A 20,598-nucleotide genomic window follows, 5' to 3' on the forward strand; every position below is an offset into this window, starting at 1 on the left:
TATATATATATATATATATATTATAGAGACTCTAAGAAATAGAGTCTCTAAGAATATATAAAAATATTTTGCATTTAAGAAGAAAATTACAAACAATTTTGTCCATCAAAATGCTCTCAGAACTCCTCAAATGGAAAAGTTTTAATTTCACTTTTAATTTTGTAAAAAATAATGTTTAAGGAACCTTTGGCTAGCTGATAATTAATCGATTAATCTAAAAGATAATCAACAAATTAATCGATTAGCAAAATAATGTTTAGTTTCAGCCCTTCTACAGTATACTGTATATCTTTGGGCCTTCTTTGATGAGTCAATCTGCAGGTACAGACACATTTGCACATATTTTAAGGCACTCAAACCTGAAAACTTACATGTGAACATGCTTTAGCCCATTTTCTCCTCGTGCACGCTCTGTTTAAAAGTTGCTGTTTGCATCGCTGATACAAGCTTACTTTCCAAAAGAAGATTAGAAATGTTTCCACTATGTCAGACTCACCACAGGTAAGTGAAAATGGGGACGAGCACGTAGGATGGCCTTACAAAAACCTATCACCAGAACGATTGACAATTAGGACGACCACTTATTTTGATGATCTGGACTGATAAAGAACATCCTCTGCTCTACCTTTAAATCATTTTTAAAGTCAAATACTCTTACTTTATGGATTATAGCTCACGGATTGTATGCAAGGACTTTCTAGTTTAATTATAATACCCTATTGTCTTATATTTGATCAATTTTGCGCTCCATTTTTTACTAACAATACTGCTTTAACGTATATTTACCATAAATAAACCACATTGCTGGTTGTATAATCTTACATGAAAACTGGAGCCAAGCAAGTCACCAGTGTCCAGCTGAGGTTTGAAAGAAAAGTCTGAAATAAAGTGTGAAAATGGGTAAGACACAGCAAACAAAAAAATACATTTACCAATCACTGAAGCAGGAGCTTGAGCTGCCAAAACATTTATATTTTGCTGCCAAGTTGTTGAATGTGTGAGGAAGTATTGGCGGATGGTATAAAATTCAATTAAATTCAGTTTTATTTATTTAGTAACAATTCACAACACATGTCATCTCAAGGCACTTTATAGAGACAATTCAACCAGATCATACAGTCAGACTGGTTCAAAGTTTTCTAAGGAAAACCAGGTGATGCTTCAACTCATTGAGTTGACAGCAATCCTTCACACCAAGCATGCATATAGTGACACTGGAGAGGAAAAACTCCCTTTTAACAGGAAGAAACCTCCAGCAGAAAACCTCGAATTTAGCTTAGTGCGAGGGGCCTTCTGTGAGGGTGAAAGTATTGAACTTTTGACCCATTTTAGGCAGGATGTTTCAGGGTTGTGAGGAAATACTGTTTATTTCTGCACATTCAGTGCCATATGTCAGCACAGGGTCCGAAGTATGAAGATGAGAATCTGTGGGACTATTCACAATTAACTCACATTTAATTCTCCACCGCCTTGGGAGGTGGCTCCCATTCTGACCTGGGGGGTCTTAAGTTTGGATTCTGCACAGATGTTTCTGTACTCTATTAGCCACTAAGATGTTCCATGGATTCCTTTCTCTCCAGAGTCTATTAGCCTGCTAAGAGATTGTGGATTTTTTCTGGGACCTCTTTGCATAACCTGCACCTGGGATCTTGCTGAGTATGGCAGATAGGGGCATCTATTGCCCTGATGCTCAGGGCCTGCTCCTGTGCTTCTGTGTTGTCCTTCAGCCTGGCCATCTCTAGCTATATTTCTTCATGCTACTAAGTTGCTTAATTTGACAAGAATGTAAATGCACTTTACAGTGTTAAATACGAAAAAATGTGTTATATACTGCAAATCATATAAAAATTAACTACTTTTTTCATACAGCATTTACTGTCAGGATTTGGTGTTGGTTTGGAGGACCCAAATGCAGAGGCAGATAGGCAGAGGTGAATTTAGGTGGGTTTAATGAGGTTTACAGGAACTGAGGCAGGAATAAAAAAAAATCCAACAGAAATAACAGACGAACCAGAATCAGGGAGACATCAGGGGAAAACCAAACTCTAGGAGCCAGGGAGAGACGAGGTAAACAGACAGACGTTAGACGAGGATCCAGCAAACAGGAACTGAAGAGGGAGGCTTTTAAAGGAGACAGAGACAAAGAGAGGGCTAACGAGGGGATTGAAAACAGGTGAGGGCAGAGCAGAAAACAGAGATAGGGAAAGAGGACACAAGAGGGCAGCAGAGGACAACTAATGGAAAACCAAGACTGTGACATTTACATTGGGCCTCATCTATCTGATGTAGTAGAAACATTTGAGACCTGGACCCTATTGAAGAAAAACACTACATTTTGAATAAAAAAATCCTAAAAAAAAAAAGACTTTAAATGAAATGAAAATGAGTGTGCCTTATATTCCCATTTAGAACAATCCAGACACATTTTGAGTTAATGAGTCACATGACCTGGAAGCTACTGTCCTTTAATTTTATTAAAAACTCTTAAAAATATACAAAGGCTTAAAATGGAATAAAAATGTGTACGTCCCATTAGGCTAATGTAGTTGAAAATGTTCACACAGATTTTAAGTCAGTGGGTCACATGACCTTGAAGCTTTTAAAGAAATATATTTTTTTTAATATAAAGAAAAACTCTTAAATAACAATAATATATAATAATAAAAATATAATAATAATAATGCATAATAACGCAGAGACCAGTCTTTATTTCCAACCATCTGGAAAAGATTGTGTGGTTAATGCACAGGCTGAGGTTGGGAAAGATGCGCTCCAGCACTACCATCCATGTTTGCTTTGTTAAACAGAGCATGCTCACTTGTGACGTCATTGCATCGTCTACTGCGCATCGAGAGATGAATGAATGAAGTTCACACAAGAGATCACATGAAAGTCGCATATATTTTGAAATGGGAACCACGCAAAAGAATTGTATTTCACAAAAAAATTGGAATTGAGCATTAATGCCTTCAGTATGAACGTAGCCTTAGTCAGATGAAGATTGAACAGAACTTTTTAGTGTTTTATCAGCGGTTAACAGCTGTGTGTCTCTTCCTGCTTTAGTAACATTTTATCTGTAACTGTTAGATGCATGAAATTGAGCTCTGGAGGATGGAGCACGAGCTTGAGGAATGGGTTTCCTATGCATGTCAGAAAAAGGAAGGTTTTATTTACAAAAAGGAACAAAACAAATCAAAGCATGAATTACACACAGGTGTGATCAAAATCTAGGGAGTTAAGGTTCAAGGTTTAAGAGTCTTTTATTTAATTCAGTTTATTGATATAGCACCAATTCATAACACATTTTGTCTCAAGGCACAATACAGAGACAATACATTCAGATTGGTAAAAAGTTTATATCAGACCTGGGCATTGTACAGGATCCTGTGCAGCCCACGAGGTATGGGCATTGTAATGCATATGGCCTGTCTAAAGTTAATTGGAAATTTCAAAATAAACATATTCATCTAATGAATGGACTGAGGCTGCTTTGCTTTTATTTTGCCCTGAAAAAAAAAAAGAACGCTATTGTGATGGCCGCATGTGCAACCACACAACAAATGATCTGGTAATTCTTTCATTAAATCTTATATTTTACTGTACTGTAGTTTATTTATTTTTTTAGTTTGATTTGGCATTGGTTAACTATTTGGGTGCACACATTCAGTTGGCTCATTTTGTCATTTCTTGTTTGTTTGGTTTTCTGCACTTCAATATATTTTTCATTTGAGTTGCCAGTTCCTGGGAGGCTGCCATGAGTGAAGCCAGTAAAGGAAAGGAGGCCCCAGCTGCAAAGTATCTCCTCATTGACATGGAGGCCTAGTTGGACTCTTCCACTTACTTTTAGAAGGGGTGTAGAAAGGGTTTAAGTTTCTTTATTTGGTTTTGTTTTCTATAATAAAATTTGGAAAGTTTAATATTGAAGTCCTCTTCCTCATAGGTTGTTGATTTAGTATGGTGCTGATTAGTTTGGTCTTTTGTTGTAGTTTTGTTTAGGAAAATTTATTTTATGTTTCCCTCTTGTTTTAAAATGGTCTGATCAACCAGTGTTTATATATGTTTCCCTTGTGTGTTAGTTGAGTAGATCTTTTCCTGTGTCAGGTTTGGATTATGCTGACTTTTGTCTTTGGTTTTCCTTGATGGGCCCTGTCTTGTTAGAAGTTTGAACTTTATTTTTTGTTAAATAAATTTGTTACCATTTTTTCATCAATGACTTTCCTGTGCTTCTCTGATTTTTTTTTTTTTTTTGGCTCGGTCCCTCACAGCTATATAACAAATTCAGAGTTTTCAACAAGAATTGGACAGCTAAGTATTTACTTATAAAAGTCAGAGGAAAAGCTGTGCATCTAGTTTGCGGCGAGCAGATCGCCATGTTTAAGGACTACAACAGACGAAACATGCAGAGAACCACAGAAACTTGAATGATGCTGAAAGGCCGTGGGCATTGGAAGCTTTGCTAGTTTAGCTGTAAAAGCAGCAATGCTTTTTTTTACCAAGCTTCACACATCCAGGAATGCAGCAACCAAAACCAAGATCAACAAATGGTATAAAATGTTCACATTTTGTTTTTTAATGTTTTGGTTAATTTGAATGAATAAATTACATTTTTTGTGAGGCAACCTCGATTTTTCATTGCTTAATCTTAACATATACAATTGTCAAACCAATGCTTTTTATAAAGAAATACAATTAATATGCATGATTGAGTTCAAGTCTTTTGGTCTGGTCCTCCACATTTTCTGTCTCTCATGTTGCCCATTGGAAAAAATTATTGCCCAACCCTGATTTATATCATGGAAAATCAGCTGAATGCATCAAGTCATTGACTTGCAAGACCTGCTCATCCTGAATGAAGTTACGGCGACAATTTTTCGCTTGCACTTGTATAGGACTCTTCAGTAATCCTTCACACCAAGCATGTATGCAGCGACAGTGGAGAGAAAATACTCCCTTTAACAGGAAGAAACTTCAAGCAGAACCAGGACCAGTGTGAGATGCCTTCTGCTGGGACCAGCTTTGGTTTAAGGAAACAGAAGCTCACACACAAAACAAAGCAGATATAGAACTGTTAACAAGCTCCGCAGGTGACCCAGGCCAGGAAAAATACAGTAACGCAGACAAAGCTCCAAGCCAGTTCCAAAGTCAGGGGATGAAAGAGAGCACACAACTTTGCAAATAACACTCAAAACATATTAGTATCTGATAAGCCATATCATGCCCATTTGATTAATATCATACAAATTGATCAATTCACTTTAATGCTATGTTAGCAGTACTGGTTACGTCCTCACTCTGAATCTGTGCAGCAGTTAGTGTTTTTTTTTCTTCAGCATGGATCTTCATGTGTGATTTAAAGTTTCCTTTCAAGCCAAACATCTTTCCGCATAGGTCACAAAGGAAAGGTTTGTCTCCTGTGTGGATTATCATGTGTGAGTTTAATCTTCCTTTCTCCCTAAATCTTTTCCCACATATATCACAACAGAAAGGTTTGACTCCAGCGTGGATCATCAGGTGTCTGTTTAAACTTCCTTTCTCTCTATATCTACGTCCACATAAGTAACAACAGAAAGGTTTGTCTCCTGCATGGACCCTCATGTGTGAGTTTAAACGTACTTTGTGCCGAAATCTCTTCCCACACAGGTCGCAACAGAAAGGTTTATCTCCTGTGTGGATCATCATGTGTAATTTTAAACTCTGTTTCTTGCTAAATGTCTGTCCACATATGTCACAACAGAAAGGTTTATCCCCTGTGTGGATCATCATGTGGGATTTTAAACCGCTTTTCTGCCTAAATCGTTGCCCACATAGGTCACAACAGAAAGGTTTGTCTTTGTGGATCATCATATGTTGGTTTAAATTTCCTTTTTTGCTAAATCTCTTTCCACATAGGTCACAACAGAAAGGTTTTTCTCCTGTGTGGCTCATCATGTGGGAGTTTAAATGTCCTTTGTGGCCAAATCTCTGCTCACATACGTCACAACAGAAAGGTTTGTCTTCCGAGTGGATCGTCATGTGTCTGTTGAAAGTTCCTTTATGTCTAAATCTCTTTCCACATAGGTCACAACAGAAAGGTTTGTCTCCTGTGTGGATCCTAATGTGTGTGTTGAAACTTCCTTTCTTCCTAAATTTCTGCCCACATAAGTCACAACAGAAAGGTTCGTCTTCTGCATGGATCCTCATGTGCCTGTTAATATTTCTTTTGTGCCTAAATCTCTGTCCACATAGGTCACAACTGAAAGGTTTGTCTTCTGCATGGATCATCATGTGTCTGCTTAAACTTTCTTTCCCGGTAAATCTCTGTCCACATAGGTCACAACAGAAAGGTTTGTCTCCAGTGTGGATCATTTTGTGTAAGTTAAAATGTCCTTTCTGGCTAAATTTCTTTCCACATAAGTCACAACCGAAAAGTTTTTCACCTGTGTAAATTCTCTTATGTATTTTTAATTTTTCTTTTTCAGTAAATTTTTTACTAGAGTCTTCACAGCAGGTCTTCAGCCTTTTAAGGACATTTCTTTGTGAGCCTACATTTTTCTTCATTGTAAAAAATTCAATATTATCCACTGAGCTTGAAGAGCCTATTTCTGGATGTCTCATGCCTTTCTGAAGATTTTGAACTAATTGTTGAGTAAAGTCAGAGGAGTCAGACGGTCTGTTGGCCATGTGTCCATGTGAATCAGAAGCTGTCACCTTCTTCCAGTGAAAGTCCAGGTCCTTTGTTTTCATTCCAGTTGCTAATAGGTGTTTTGGTTCAAACATGGACTGATTAACATCTTCAGTCTCTGAGGAAAATGACCTATCTGCATGATCTTCTATCCTCATAGATTCTTCTCCATCATTCTCTTCTGGAATCTCTCTGCCTTTAATGTGGCCTTGATAAGGCTGTTGAACATCAGAGGAATGTTTATTTTCTTCACTCTTTAGGGGATTAGCAGTTTTTGGAAACTTTGTGGCATCAATCCCCTCTTTGAAACTGAGCTGATCTCCCACTGGACTGGTGCAGACTTCCTCCAGTTCCTCCTTTATGTGGACGGCCTCTGGGTCAGGCTTAATAGCATAAGGTTTGTGGTCTTCAGGAACTTCTTCTTTAATCGTCTTCTTAACATCTGCAGGAAACATTGAAACACATATTTAATGTGTGGAGGTATTTAGACCTAATTTTTAAATAAAATTATATATGTTCTATGATTACACCTAATTCTTGGGTTTAATTGCTACTTTTCTATGCTTTACGTTTAATTTTTATTTAAATGTTGAAGCCATTTCTGTCCTCCCATTCAGCATCTTTTTATCTCCATTTCAATTATATACAACTGCTCTGTTTTAGTGATAAATATTGACAAGGGTGTTATAGCTGGTTATTTTAACACTTGTGCCAACCCTGGAGGAGAAAACTTAAGAGCAGCCTTTATTTCAATTGATTTTGTTCAAAATGTGCATAGTCCTACACATTCTTATTTTCATACTTTGGATCTTGTGTTGACATACGGCATTGATTGTAAAGATAAAACAATGCTTCCTCACAACCATGTCCTCTCTGATCAAATAACCTTCAAACATAATTTAATGGAGTGTTCAGCCCCCAAAAGGTTTCACTTAAGCAGAAAATTTTCAGAAAATGCAGTATCTGTTTTATTTTTCCATCTCCTCAGTATCACAAGGCGATTCTGTAGAGGTCAAAATTTTAATTTAGTCCACTCCACAAACTGAAGGTTTAGATTACAGGGATAGATTCATCATATCTAAAATGGAGTTGGAAATCAGAGGTAATACATTATTAAATAATTTGGTTGGAACTCGATCTAAAGTTAGAACCAATCAGATAACTGCAGATATGACACAAAATCTCCATGTGACGTGTTCTGTTTTTATGATTTTGTAGTCTGTGAAACATATCAAGCCGAGAATAGCAAATACATACCTTCTACAGCTTTCTATAGCTTGTTGTTGACGTTTTAAAGTTTGATCAATCTCACTTAAGACATCATAAAGGGTATCATTAAAACATTGCTTGGTTTTGGATGCCATGTTACTGTTATGTTTTTCACCACAGGTTTTATTGAGAAGGTTTTACCCGTTTTAAAGTCTAATTTGATTGAAATCATAAAGACATTGGGTTGGGTGTTTTCTCACAAAACAGTGATTATCAAACTAGTATTAAAAGAGAAACTTGAAAAATAATCCTGCTGTAAAAGGACAGCCTGATGAAACATGAATTATAATACTGTTTATTTATTTTTTATTGTTCTATTTAAGAAAATTCATAGTGCACCTAAATGTGCTCCTATCCTTATTCATTTGTGAGTAGGGGTGGGTGATATATTGAATATACTTAAAGTATCTCTAGGTCCACCATGCACAACAGTTAAAATTACTCTATTGCAACCAACAAGTACAAATTTGCATGACGACATTAAGCCGCCTGCTACTATTTCACTGGGAGTTTCCTTTTTCACCACATACTTTTAATAAACCCCTCCTCTGAACAGGATTATTTTCTCACATACTATAACATCTGGCAAACAAAATATGGCCAATGTGACTGAAAGATATTTTTAACAAACATTAAAATGTGCTCCTCCCATTATCCATCTCTCTGCCCTGTTTTTTCAAACCCTCTACCTTATCTCTCTCTCTCTGTTTTTGTTTGTGGTTTACTTTATGGGAAAATCTTTCAGGTGAGCCCCAAGAACTGAGATTGTGCTTTGTTGCCTTTACAGCATCAGGTTTTGCTGGGTCAGTATATTGAAGATAAAAGCTTAAACTCATACAGCTCTTGCCGTATGGGCTCCACAACCTCTCTAAACTTAGCTGAAAATGAGGGATACTAAATCCTTCCCCTATCTAGGGTGTAGCTAGCATGTCACTCTGCTCACTCTCCATGTTTCAGTATGTCAAGTTAATCCCACACTCAGCCATAATTGGAGCTAATTGCACAAAGCCCTTCTCACATTTAGTTTATATTCAAGTCTCCTTTTTTTCCTCTGGAACTGCATGACCTGAACACCACACAGTTTGAATCCTTTATTCTTCTCATAGTCTGTGTGATTTGTGAATTCAGACATTATTTCCTAAAGTCAGGCTAATGTGTCTTGCATTTTAACCAAAGTGAATTAGTTGATTGTTATAGTTTTATTTCAGATATGAATGATATGAATTAAAATTCATAGAGGGAACCCTGTCCATCATTATATTCATTGGAACCAACCAGGCAGATCCTGTGGTTTCTCATCTTGGTCCAGAGCTCCAGAATCAGGAGCATCTCCAGCATTGTTGAACAACAAGCTGGCCTCTCCTGTGAAAACAAGAGACAACATGAAAACATCAAAACCTCCTTTTTCTGATGAAGTGATATTGTTGGTTATATAAAATGGAGCAGCAGATGGCGCTATCCTACAATTTGATTGGAAATAGAATAGAAATAGAAAATCTCTTTATTGTCTCACAATGGGGAAATTGTGGTGTTACAGCAGCATTACAGAAAAGTGGACCTTAATAGTGTATAAACAATAATTTAAAAAAAAAAGTGGCAGAGTTGGAAAAAAAAATGTGAGAAAGTGTGTAAATGTTGTGTTTTCTCACCAGGATTGACAGTAATGATGCTTTTAGAGTCAACTGTCTCCACCAGGCAGCTGATGATGCCGTCCAAGTTCATCTTTGGATCAGCAGTTCCCAGTGGCTTGGTGGGAATGATGGTTGAGAATAAGCAGCAGCTGTTAACTTACCAGGTTAATCATGAGTTAAATGTCCTCCCTGTTCCACCTGTGAGAAAAGCAGAGGTATGGGAATAATTTAGGGGAAGGAGCTGAATGCAAACACAGGCTCAGAGTCTCAGAGAAGCAGAAATCATAAGTTAGAAAGCAGAGGGACTTTATCTGAGCTAAAATAAAACCCAAATATTTAAATTAGATCAACACATTGTTCATAATTTCTGCAGCCAGTCCAGTTCTACATGCTGACAGAAGTAAAATGGGAATATTTAAGACATCTACTGGTCCAACAGAGTCTTCTCTTCCATTGTTGCTGCGATGATTCTAAACATTTAGCTCTGGGGGTTTTAAAGGAACAGAAATAAAGAAAAGAAGCATAGAAACAGATCACTAATTAACCATTGATTCATTGATTTAGGTTTTTTGAATATCATGTGTAACATGTAATATTTTTATTTTATCAACAGTATTTATAAATGAGTTATTAATTGTAATAACCTTAAAGATGCTGATCTCAGAAAGGTGGAGGATGATGATCTGATAGATTTTCTCCACTTGAAGATACATCTTCTCTGTTTTGTTTCAGCTTTTTTCCCCCCCAAGTTTGTTAAATCCACAAAATCACTGCATTAATATCCTGTACTTGGTAAGTAATTATTAACATTACAGCATATTTAACCATTTATAGCTTAGTTTATTCATTTTCTTTTATTTTATGTCCATTTTAATTTGCTGCTGGATGATCAATAAAACATGAACTTACGGTAAATATGCTGCAGATTCCAGGTGGAAGTAATTACGGTAATTGGGAACAGAGGTTTATAGGTGATGTCTGAATAAAGACCGTCGAGCTAAAGGTCCAAAACATCCGGTTTTACAATGAACTAAGCCACGTTCTGTTCCATGTTCCTACCCAGAACCCAATCCAAAACCGGCACTTGAACACTACAAGCGGTTCTCTACCCCGAAATTCTACAGCCCCGCTCCGTTCCAGACGCCCTACGACGCTAAGCAAAGCCTACAGCATTATTGGTTCCTCCCGGTTCTTCTTCTTCTGCTCCTTTTTCTTCTTCTTCTGGTAGTGGTTTATGGCAGTTGGCAAACTATTTAAAATTGCATTACCGCCACCAAGTGTTAAAGAGGTTTTTTTTATAACTTTATTTGAAAAAATAACAATGACAAACTCAAACAATACGGTATAAAAAAAAAATATATATATATATGTATATATAGTCAATCATACCTCCTAACACTTTTCTTAATATTTCTTATAATTTCTTTCAAGTTGCGGGGTAAACAGATGTTTAGTTTATGCAATGCACTTCAGAAAGAGAGAAAAATTATCTAAATCCAAAGATATCTATAATTATACATGTCGAATATAACAATTATAATGAAAGATAAATTAATAAAAAAAAAAAAAAAAAAAACAAAAAAAAAAAACAAGTCAGCATTATTTTTTCATTTGTATCTAGGGAAGGCTGAAATAAATTAGAGAGGTGATCCAAGGAAAGTTTAGAAGATAGATCTCATGTTTAAATACAGACCATATCGGTTTGATAAGGAGTTAAACCAGGAAACAAGACTCACCCTGAGGGGGGAAAAAAAATAAATAAATAAAATTATATATATATATATTTATTTATTTTTTTATTTTTTTTTTCAACTGTTTTACTAAACACAACATAATTAATACTAAATCAAATTCGACCTCATAATTTCTAATTTATCTTTAAGTTATCGTCACTCTGCCAGTTTCTGATGGTCCTAGTTGTTTTCCCATCATCATGCTTTCAACCATTTCCCAGTTTAAATCTCTGTCATGGTCTTGGTTCTGTTATGCTTTACTTTGCTCCATGTTTTCTAGTTTTATTGGTTTAATTCACATTTTGTTGTATTTTCTGGACATATGAGTACTTTGGTTTTTATTTGTTGCCCTCTTGTGTTGGTCTCCTTTTCCCTAGCTCCTTCCTAGACTGCTCTCCACTCACACCTGCTCCTTATCAGCTCGTTAGCCCTGCCTTTGTCCAGTCAGCCATATATGCTCTCCCTCTGCTGTCACTCTTTGCTGGTTCCTCGTCACCTTGCTGATATTTTTCCCCTGATGTCTCCATGGTTCTGGTTTGTTTTACATTTTAAGTTGTTTACTGTTTTCACCAGTTAAACTGCAAGAAATCACCTCAGCCTCTCTGCCTGTGCATTTGGGTCCTCCAACCTAACCCTGACAATCTCTATCTTCAACATACTTTTCTGTAGCTTTCACAATTATCGTTTTTTTTGTTGTCTGAGCACTACAATTAATCACTTCTACCATGAAAAGAACACAATCTTTCTTTCTTACAATCAATGAATCTTCTGCAATTTTGGGACACTGCTCCAGAGGTTTTGAACTTGTCATTTGCTTAAATGTTGGACTGGGTTCTTCTGACAGGGATGGGATTATTTTTGCAGCTTCAGCATAAATTATTCTAAGCTCTAATTTAGCTTTTCTTATCTCTTCAGATTTTTTGCCCACTTCACAACCGCGATATCCAGCAGTTTGTTCTCCAACTTCCTCCTGTTTGTTGGTCTTGTTCTACTTCTTCTTTTCTTCTTCTTTAGGTTTTAATGGTAGCTTGCATTGTTAATAAATATATATATATATATATATATATATATATATATATGGTATAGTTGCACTAATACCATCTATTGGATGCGAATATCTATACCTCAAATTTTCATAATGATCCCAGTATTTTTTTTTTACCCGAAAAATCTTCTACTTCCCCTCAATACTATCTAACTTTTCATGATGGTCGATTGGAGTGCCAATAACTCAAGTATGAATGAGCTCTAGTTTGAGTCATTCTTCTCAGCTGGATTGGGCTACAACTTGCATAAGCAATAACCTGCTCCTTGCTATGCTGAGTTTGTGCAAGTGCTATACAAAGCCCACTGAGCCTAGAATATGTGTACAAACTTAAGTGCTTTGTTTAATCAGCATAAGCCAAAATTCAAGCTTGATTAAGGCCTATTTCAATTGGTGAATTCTACTAGACATCCCAGTCTCCAATCAGTAGATCTTTTATCACTTTTGGAGATACCCATTAATAAAGAATTTATCGGGAGAGCTATTTTTGCAAGTCTGAATGAAATAGGCTCTGTAATAGCCTGCACACCCTAAAAAAATGCCCTCAAATCTCTCACAGATGGAAGGAGCCACTTAGACACAGCAGTTACCTTCACTGGGTCAGGCATCACCCCAGCCTGGTTCACTGCATGGCCCAAAAAAACTGTGATTGTAAAAGTATTCTGTCAGTTAGTGAGTAACTGAGTTTTCTTTCAATTGTTTAGTAGTCCTCTCCTAACATTTGACACAGACAGAATTTCAATTAAGAAATATTACATTTTAGGCATCATTGAACTCCCATATTGAGTATTTACAAACTTTTTTTGCACTCTCTATGAGGTAATAAATGGGGGCGGAGGTTAGGTTTGTTTTCTTTTGCTGTAATCTGTTTGCCAACTCATCAGTCCAAAGTGAAAAAAGAACCATTTTCTAAATGGTCCTCATTCAATGAGGTGAACTGATTTCTTAATTCACAGCATCTCTGGAATATATGGCGAGATCAAAAGCATGTTTTATAAAGACTGGATCAAGGTACTCGCTGTAAGAGGAAAACAAGCTGTGGTGCTCTGTTTTTACTACCCGTGCGTTAATTTTGTGAAAGTAAAGTAGGGGTGAATCTAGTTAACTGCAGGACGACAGAGTCTTGATCAATTTTCAACTAAATAACTCCTGAGGTAAGAGTGTTTGTATTCAAATTTTAAATGTTGACAGATTTTTTTTTTTTTTTTTTATATTGCTGATATTTGTGCAGTCTCATTGCAACCGGTGTTCTCTAGATATGGGTTCTCCAACTTTAGTTCTCAATAGCACCTGTCTTGCAACATGCCTCAAACACAGCTAAATAAATATGATTAACTTTTCATCATTCCATCAAATTTGACAAATACCTGGTAATGAGCCACCAGTATAGTACCCCAATAATTTACCCCTGTAAACAAGCACTGTTTTAACATTTTTACTCAAGTTGAAGCAGAACCAGTAATGCAAGAAAACTTACTTGGTGAAATTAGGGTTCATGTACAAAGTAATTATTGGCTTATAACACCTGATTTAATGTTTAAAATGATTTGATCAGAGAGCTGAGTATAATTTCTTTTTTTATTACTAATAAGTTAAATTATAATAAAACCAACATAAATTTCTAAATCAAATTTCTCCAAATAATCGTAAAAAAAAACAACTTTACAATAGATGATGCATTCATGTCAAAAAAGGATTAGGAAATTCCAAAGATAATACTGTTTGCTGCATATTCATCTGAATCAGGAACTAATCATCTCCATATTATGTCTTAATTATGCAATAATTTATGGGGGAAGTCAAACCAATTACTGACTTCATAGAAATTAACATACTTTTCAGACCCTCATATTTCTATTCTTACAATGCTATATTTATAGATCTTGTGTAATATTGATATAGATTGTTTCACCTCTAAGGCATATTCACCAAAATAACAAAAGCTAAAAAAATATTTCCCTCTGCGTCATGGACTTATATAAACATAACCTTCTGAAATGTGAAATAATGTAATCCCCCAATGAACCTCAAATATTTACACTTAACATCAGAGGCCTCAGAGTTAACAGAAACAGGCTTCTGCCTCTGTCTCTGGCCTTAGTTAATGATTTAAAAAGTAAAAAGCTGGGGGGGTTGGGGGGTCCTTCAGTAAAAAAAAAAGTTTAGCTAATAAAATCTAAACAAAACTGCAGAAAAAAATAATAGGCTGTCATAAATTAATATATATTTCAGGCATTTTTATTTATTTATATGGGTAATCCCCTACTTTAAGCAACAGACTGAGAATCTTGTTGTCTCCGTTATAAGTAATGGTAGGATTAACATGGAGGGTGATGATGCAATTAGGATGTCTTCTGCAATTATACATTGTCAATTAAGCTTTGACTAGAAGTAAACTCTTGCTTTTTCTCCTTTTTGTTAATTTCAGCCACGGAGACGGTCATCATTGATGATGAGAGGAAAGTTGTGTAAAGTTCTCACCCCTCTGAAGTATGGCTCCGTCATCTTGTTCATGGTTTTTAGCGTCTTAATCATCTTGCTCCATAATAGAACCATTGATTTCATGTCTGTTGATTTAACAAAGGTGAGCACTGTCACTATTGATAATACTAAATGTCAGTTTTCAAGGTAGCACCCTTTCAGCACCGGCAATCTCTCACTTTATGCCAAACTATGGAGATTAAGCCCCCCACAACCTCTGTGTCAGGGACCTAACCTTCACACTGTTGGTGAAATAAGATTTCAAATGGAAGATAAATGCTATTTAGGGATGTCTATATATATAAAAAAGGAAAACAACTGTGAAGTCTATGAGAGTTGTTATTTTTGTTTTACTGAAACTAAAACTTTCTCTCCTTTTAGAATAAAATGAGTGCTACAGTTGATCCAAAGCTTTCCACTGAGCTTCCTAAGCTATTCAACATCTGTTCATTCAATTCACTTTCACCCAAGGAGGACTATATCCTAGATGGCCTAAAAGATGCTATGTACTGGCCTGAAACCCCAACATTGAAATCAAACTTTTCCCTGAATGACACAAGTGATCCTGATCATAGCACCTTCACCATCCTCCCACGGAGCAAGGGTGGGAATTGGCAAGTGGGGGATCAGCTGAGGGTTTTGATAAGAATCTGTGACTTTCATGGTCATACCAAGAGAACCGGAGGGGATGTTCTATTTGCTCGGCTGCACAACTCGACTCTTCATGCAGGGGTGGCAGGGCATATGGTGGATCATCTCAACGGGTTCTACTTCGCTGTATTCCCTTTACTTTGGGAAGGAAGTGCACAAGTTGAGGTAATACAAACCTTTATATAATTAGTAGTGTTGCGCCAATGCCATTTTTTGGCCCCGATAGCGATACCCGATAATTGGCTCTGCAGTATTGTCCCATACCGATACCATCTGTTTGAAATTGATGTGTGTTTATATGAAGAACTGCATGCTACTTGGATGTAAAATAATTGCCATCATGGCTTTGTCAAGCTGCTGCCTTCCTTTGTGAAGCAGGAAAAAGACTAATACAAAGCGAATCCAGTAGAACTTTTTATTGCCTACCTGGAATGGGTGACAATAGATAAATTAACTTTTGGCTCTCAAATTGGCATCGGTGCCCTATTTATTGGTACTCGCCGATACCTCCATTTTAGTGCTGGATCAGGGCCCCACCTGATACTGGTATCTGTGCAAAACAGATAATTATTCTTCTCTTAATTCCTACTGTCAAGGGTAACTGAAAACACCTTGGCTTAAACATGCATAAGTCTACATTTTCATAGAGGAAGTACTAACTTGGTATGACACAAGAGGGTGCTAATGCAATTCTCTACAAGAGTTTTAAACTTTAGCAGTAATTGGGAAAACTATAAAACTTTTTTTCAGAAACATCCAGGTCTGATAGCTTTTACGTAATGACATTTATTGAATGTTTGTTTTAAATAAAAGAGTTCCTATACACTCAGAATTATAAATATTTCGTTTTAACTAGGATAAAAAATAATTTTGCATAAATCTAAAACTTACTGCAGTGTCTTTACTCAAAGTGCCACTAACTCTGTTTTGATGTAGATTTTAAACTAAAATGATGAAATTAACATCATAGCATCATTAGCATTGAAAAGACATTCAGATGCTGCCAACATCGGTTTTTATTAGGAGCCAATTGTTGTATTCTTATGAGTTGTATTTTATCTGTTATGTTTTTCTCAATTCAAGTAACCAAAAACTTCCCAGTGTGACAAATAAAAAGTAGAAGGAACTTCTTTTTTTAATGTTTTAATGTAACGGTGTGTTAATGGCCAAGCCAACATGACTAATTAGCAAATTAACGTGGTTGCAGCTCAATCTTTGACAAATATGTAAAGAGTATTTTCTTTTAGACTAAATGTATAAAAGTTTTTGGCTGGGACACTTATAGATCATTTAGTTCTAATTGCTGATTGAGTAGTTAAAGTATATAGCATAGAAATAAAAACTTCCAAAATGCTTTCATAAATCATGTTTACATTTATATCGTTATAACCTAAACAAAGACATTGATGAATTTAAGATAACAAAAAATAAATTCAAAATGAATGTCTAAAAGTAGGAATGTAATATAATATATATCATTAAATAATATTTCAGTAGCCATTTTGAAACTCATGAACATATTACGCTTCACCAACCAAACTCTATTACCTAAAGTTTTAGTAGCCGATTGAAAATAGGAAGAAAAAAAATGTCTTGTTTACTTCATTTAATATAAAATACAACATAAACCTTATGACACTATTGATTAGCCACCCCTGGACTGTTCAGGATTTATGCAACACTCAAATGCTTTGATTGTCTTGCCATATCTTCTGTTATCAACTCTGTTTAGTTTTGTTACTGCACCATTTAACCATGAAGAGCGTCAACTAACAGAAAAGATTGAATACTTTGAAGGGTTGTTGCATTATCTTTTCCCAGCTTTTATTGTCATTACACTGCAGCAAGTACAGAGCAACAAAATGAGCAGTGGGCTGCCACTGTGCGGCGCCCGGAGAGCAGTGTGGGGTTAAGGGTCTTGCTTAGGGACCCAGTGGGGCCTGAACTCAGAACCTCTGGACTCCAAGCTCTATGGCCTAAACCCTAGGCAGCCTCGATTTATGTCTTTTATAGATACTAAAATCATTCTTGCGAAAGGGTTTGGTTTGTGTAAAAATGTTTTGTTCTGTTTTCCTTTAGGTGACGCTGGTTCACCCCAGCGAGGCAGTCACAGTGCTGCATAAGCTGACCCAGGAGCAGCCTGACAGAATCTATTTTCAAAGTCATTTCAAGTTGGGCTCAATAAGTGAAACTACCACCTGCAATGTCTGTCTTAATTCAAACCAACAAAAACTGTGTAACTACACTGACATTAAGACAGGGGAGCCGTGGTTTTGCTATAAGCCAAAGATTTTAGGCTGCGACAACAGGATGACCCACTCCAAAGGACGATTCAGACAAAACATAAACCCAATGGAGGAGAAGCTGTTTCAAAGGTAAATGTTCCGATCATTTTGTTGAGTTTAAAAATCAGATGCAAAAAAAGTCTAAATGCGCCACCATACAAACTCAAAGCTGCTTTTTAATGAAAGATTTAGCTTGATGTGAAGATTCCTGACATTGAACAAAAGGTTTGAAACTAATCCTGAATTTTATCTCCAAGAACAACGACCATGTCATTGGAGGAAAATTCTTTTTTCTATCAAATAAAACTTTTTTCCTAACCTAGCTGTTTAGTCAATAAAGAGGTCAATGTTCATTCAGGCAGTTTTTTTTTTTTTTTTTGTTTAATCAACCATTACATATACAAAAACACCAGTATTTTTGTTTTGATTTTATTTATTTACTAAAATGAGCAATTGGACCGATAATGAACGGTAATGAGTGCTCATTCTTGATTGATTTCTTTTAATGAAGCAAGTAGCCATGATTGTCAGCATGGTAAACACTGATCTCTCTGACCTTCATATGTTTATGGGTTTTTAGTGCAGATACAAAACAAAGTCAGAATTAAGCTTGTCTGAATATATCAAATAAATTCACAATTCATAATATACACTATTATGGACTTCGGCCTCTCTACACAATGGGCTCTCAGGTCACTTAAAAAAAAAAAAAAAAAAATTCATCCTTGAGGATGTTTTTCTCATTTTCGTTTAGAAAAAGGAGAAATCGTATAACTTTTGTTACCAGTTTTCTGTTTTTGGTTGAAAAAACAAAAATACTTGTGTTTTTCTTTTCTTTAAATAAAAAAAATGAAACTAACTGCCTGAACGTACACAGAACCAGACAAGATGATAATATATTCAGTGAAAATGAACATTTATTTGGGTCATGGTTTATCTGGTGGTTACATTAATGTCCACTTAGGCAGTGCATTTGTCAGGCCATGGCAAAAACAAAGAAAAAGATTGCAAAAGAAAAAAAAAACAGTTAACAAAGAGCTGAGGGACAGACAGATGTAAACAAAACAGAAATGTAAACAAAATTTAAAATGCATTAAAAATGTCAATGAGATGCAAAGATTTCTTACATAAATGATTACACATTTTATTGTTGTTTGCTTATATTGCTTTGTTTTAGTGGTGTCAATATGAAAGTCCCCATTCCATCTTCAGGACCTGCTTACATCACTGTTTTGCCAAAACTAAAAGGTAAACTATATATGAAAGTAAAACAGTCAACAATAACAGTTGAAGTTTATTTTCTTCTTCTCCTGATTCAGAATGTAAGAATCCCTTATTATACTCTGGTAAAAAAAAAAAAAATTGTTTTTAAATTGAGAATATGTTACTCCTTCAGCTATTGTGTTAAAATTCTGTCATTTTCAAGACTTTTCTTTACCGGAATATTAAATATAAAGTTGAAAAAGACGAACTGGCTCAAAGTAATGCTGAAAAAATAGATTTATATATAGGGAATAACTTGGCCGGATAGAAAAATGTTTACTCCTTTTTATTTTTTGTCACCTTTCAGAAGAAAACCGAAGCACTGTTGAGACAAGACCCTCTGGTTATTATTATCAAGGTGCATGGCAAGCACTAGATGGCACCAGAGTTCATCAGTTTAACTCCACAGCAATCAGCTTGTGTCTGAAAGGCAAAAGCATTCACATCTATGGGGATTCCACTGTTAGGCAGTGGTATGAGTATCTAATGCAGTCTTTGCCAGGTATATATGCCCCCCCAAAAAAGCTCTCACAGTAGGTAATATTGATTAATTTTGCAGTCTAATGTTCTATCTCTTCTAGATCTCAAGGAGTTTGACCTGCAAAGTTCAAAGCAAAGTGGCCCTTTATTGGCTTTGGATTATGTGAACAACATTTTGGTGACCTTCCGCAGCCACGGTCCTCCCATCCGTTTTGGCAGCTCGCTTGTTAGTCAGCTACAATACATTGCCAATGAGCTGGATCGCCTCCCTGGGGGTGAAAACACTGTTGTAGTTATTGGCATTTGGGCTCACTTCAGCACTTTCCCTATTGAGGTTTACGTTAGACGTCTGCTGAACATTCGGGAAGCAGTGGTGAGACTCTTGACTAGAGCTCCAGGTACGTTGGTCTTCCTCAGGACTGCAAACCCCAAAGAGATGACCCTCTATGAGGCTTTGACGAACAGCGACTGGTTTTCCCTACAACGCGACAAGGCTCTAAGAGAAATTTTTAAAGGAGTTAACGTCAAACTAGTAGATGCTTGGGATATGGTACTGGCCCATCACCTTCCACACAAACTCCATCCACAGTCTGACATAATCAAGAATATGCTTGATGTTCTTTTATCTTATGTATGTCCTCTACCTGGAAATTATACAAGATCCTAAAGATTAGCATTGGGAAAATACAAAACTAATGGAGCTAATGATGAATGATTGCACCTATAGTACTTCTACCTCATGGCAACAAAAAGTTGGACTTTTCTTTACTAGATTTGCACGGAAAGGGTATGCAGTCAGTGTTTTCATCGGTGGTTAAAATCGTCTCAACCTGGACTTGCCATTAAAAATGACAGAATAACATTTTTTTCTTGCTGTCTTTTTTTTTATTTAGGTTCTGTAGCGTTTTCTTCATTGGTTAATTTATCCCTATATAGGAAGACGCATTGCAAAGGCTTACAGAAAAGGAAATAAATCTAAAGAGCAATGGAGCACTAATTTTAAAATCAAATAAAAAAGGTTTACTTACTTTAATAATTAAGATTCATTACTTAACAGCAACTGTTTGGTTTCTTCCTGGTAAATATTACCTCTATCAAT

The 20,598-nt window shown here is 36.1% G+C and overlaps 2 protein-coding genes across 2 annotated transcripts; one reads left to right on the forward strand and one right to left on the reverse strand.

The window, feature by feature from the left end:
• Positions 1–2,706: 2,706 nt before the first annotated feature.
• Positions 2,707–9,314, reverse strand: LOC107098061 (gastrula zinc finger protein XlCGF57.1-like). The gene is made up of 2 exons (XM_015395499.1): positions 9,206–9,314; positions 2,707–7,103 (listed from the first exon to the last, which is right to left on the reverse strand). Exons 1-2 carry the CDS (start codon positions 9,312–9,314, stop codon positions 5,251–5,253), a joined length of 1,962 nt encoding a protein of 653 aa, XP_015250985.1. The 3' UTR covers positions 2,707–5,250.
• A 5,462-nt stretch (positions 9,315–14,776) lies between these two features.
• LOC107098068 (NXPE family member 3-like) lies at positions 14,777–20,523 on the forward strand. The gene is made up of 6 exons (XM_015395507.1): positions 14,777–14,923; positions 15,202–15,636; positions 17,551–17,846; positions 18,934–19,004; positions 19,327–19,521; positions 19,601–20,523. Exons 1-6 carry the CDS (start codon positions 14,789–14,791, stop codon positions 20,164–20,166), a joined length of 1,698 nt encoding a protein of 565 aa, XP_015250993.1. The 5' UTR covers positions 14,777–14,788; the 3' UTR covers positions 20,167–20,523.
• The last annotated feature ends 75 nt before the right edge of the window (positions 20,524–20,598 follow it).

Source organism: Cyprinodon variegatus, unplaced genomic scaffold (genome assembly GCF_000732505.1).
Source record: "Cyprinodon variegatus isolate N-32 unplaced genomic scaffold, C_variegatus-1.0 Scaffold744, whole genome shotgun sequence".
Classification (NCBI taxonomy): Eukaryota; Metazoa; Chordata; class Actinopteri; order Cyprinodontiformes; family Cyprinodontidae; genus Cyprinodon; species Cyprinodon variegatus.

Coding starts and splice junctions, on each gene's coding strand:
- LOC107098068 (XM_015395507.1), top strand. CDS start 14,789: ATGATGAGAGGAAAGTTGTGTAAAGTTCTCACCCCTCTGAAGTATGGC. Junction 15,637..17,550: donor AAGGAAGTGCACAAGTTGAG/GTAATACAAACC, acceptor GTTTTCCTTTAG/GTGACGCTGGTTCACCCCAG. Junction 17,847..18,933: donor GAGGAGAAGCTGTTTCAAAG/GTAAATGTTCCG, acceptor GCTTTGTTTTAG/TGGTGTCAATATGAAAGTCC.
- LOC107098061 (XM_015395499.1), bottom strand. CDS start 9,314: ATGTTGTCTCTTGTTTTCACAGGAGAGGCCAGCTTGTTGTTCAACAAT. Junction 7,104..9,205: donor GAAACCACAGGATCTGCCTG/GTTGGTTCCAAT, acceptor TGTTTCCTGCAG/ATGTTAAGAAGACGATTAAA.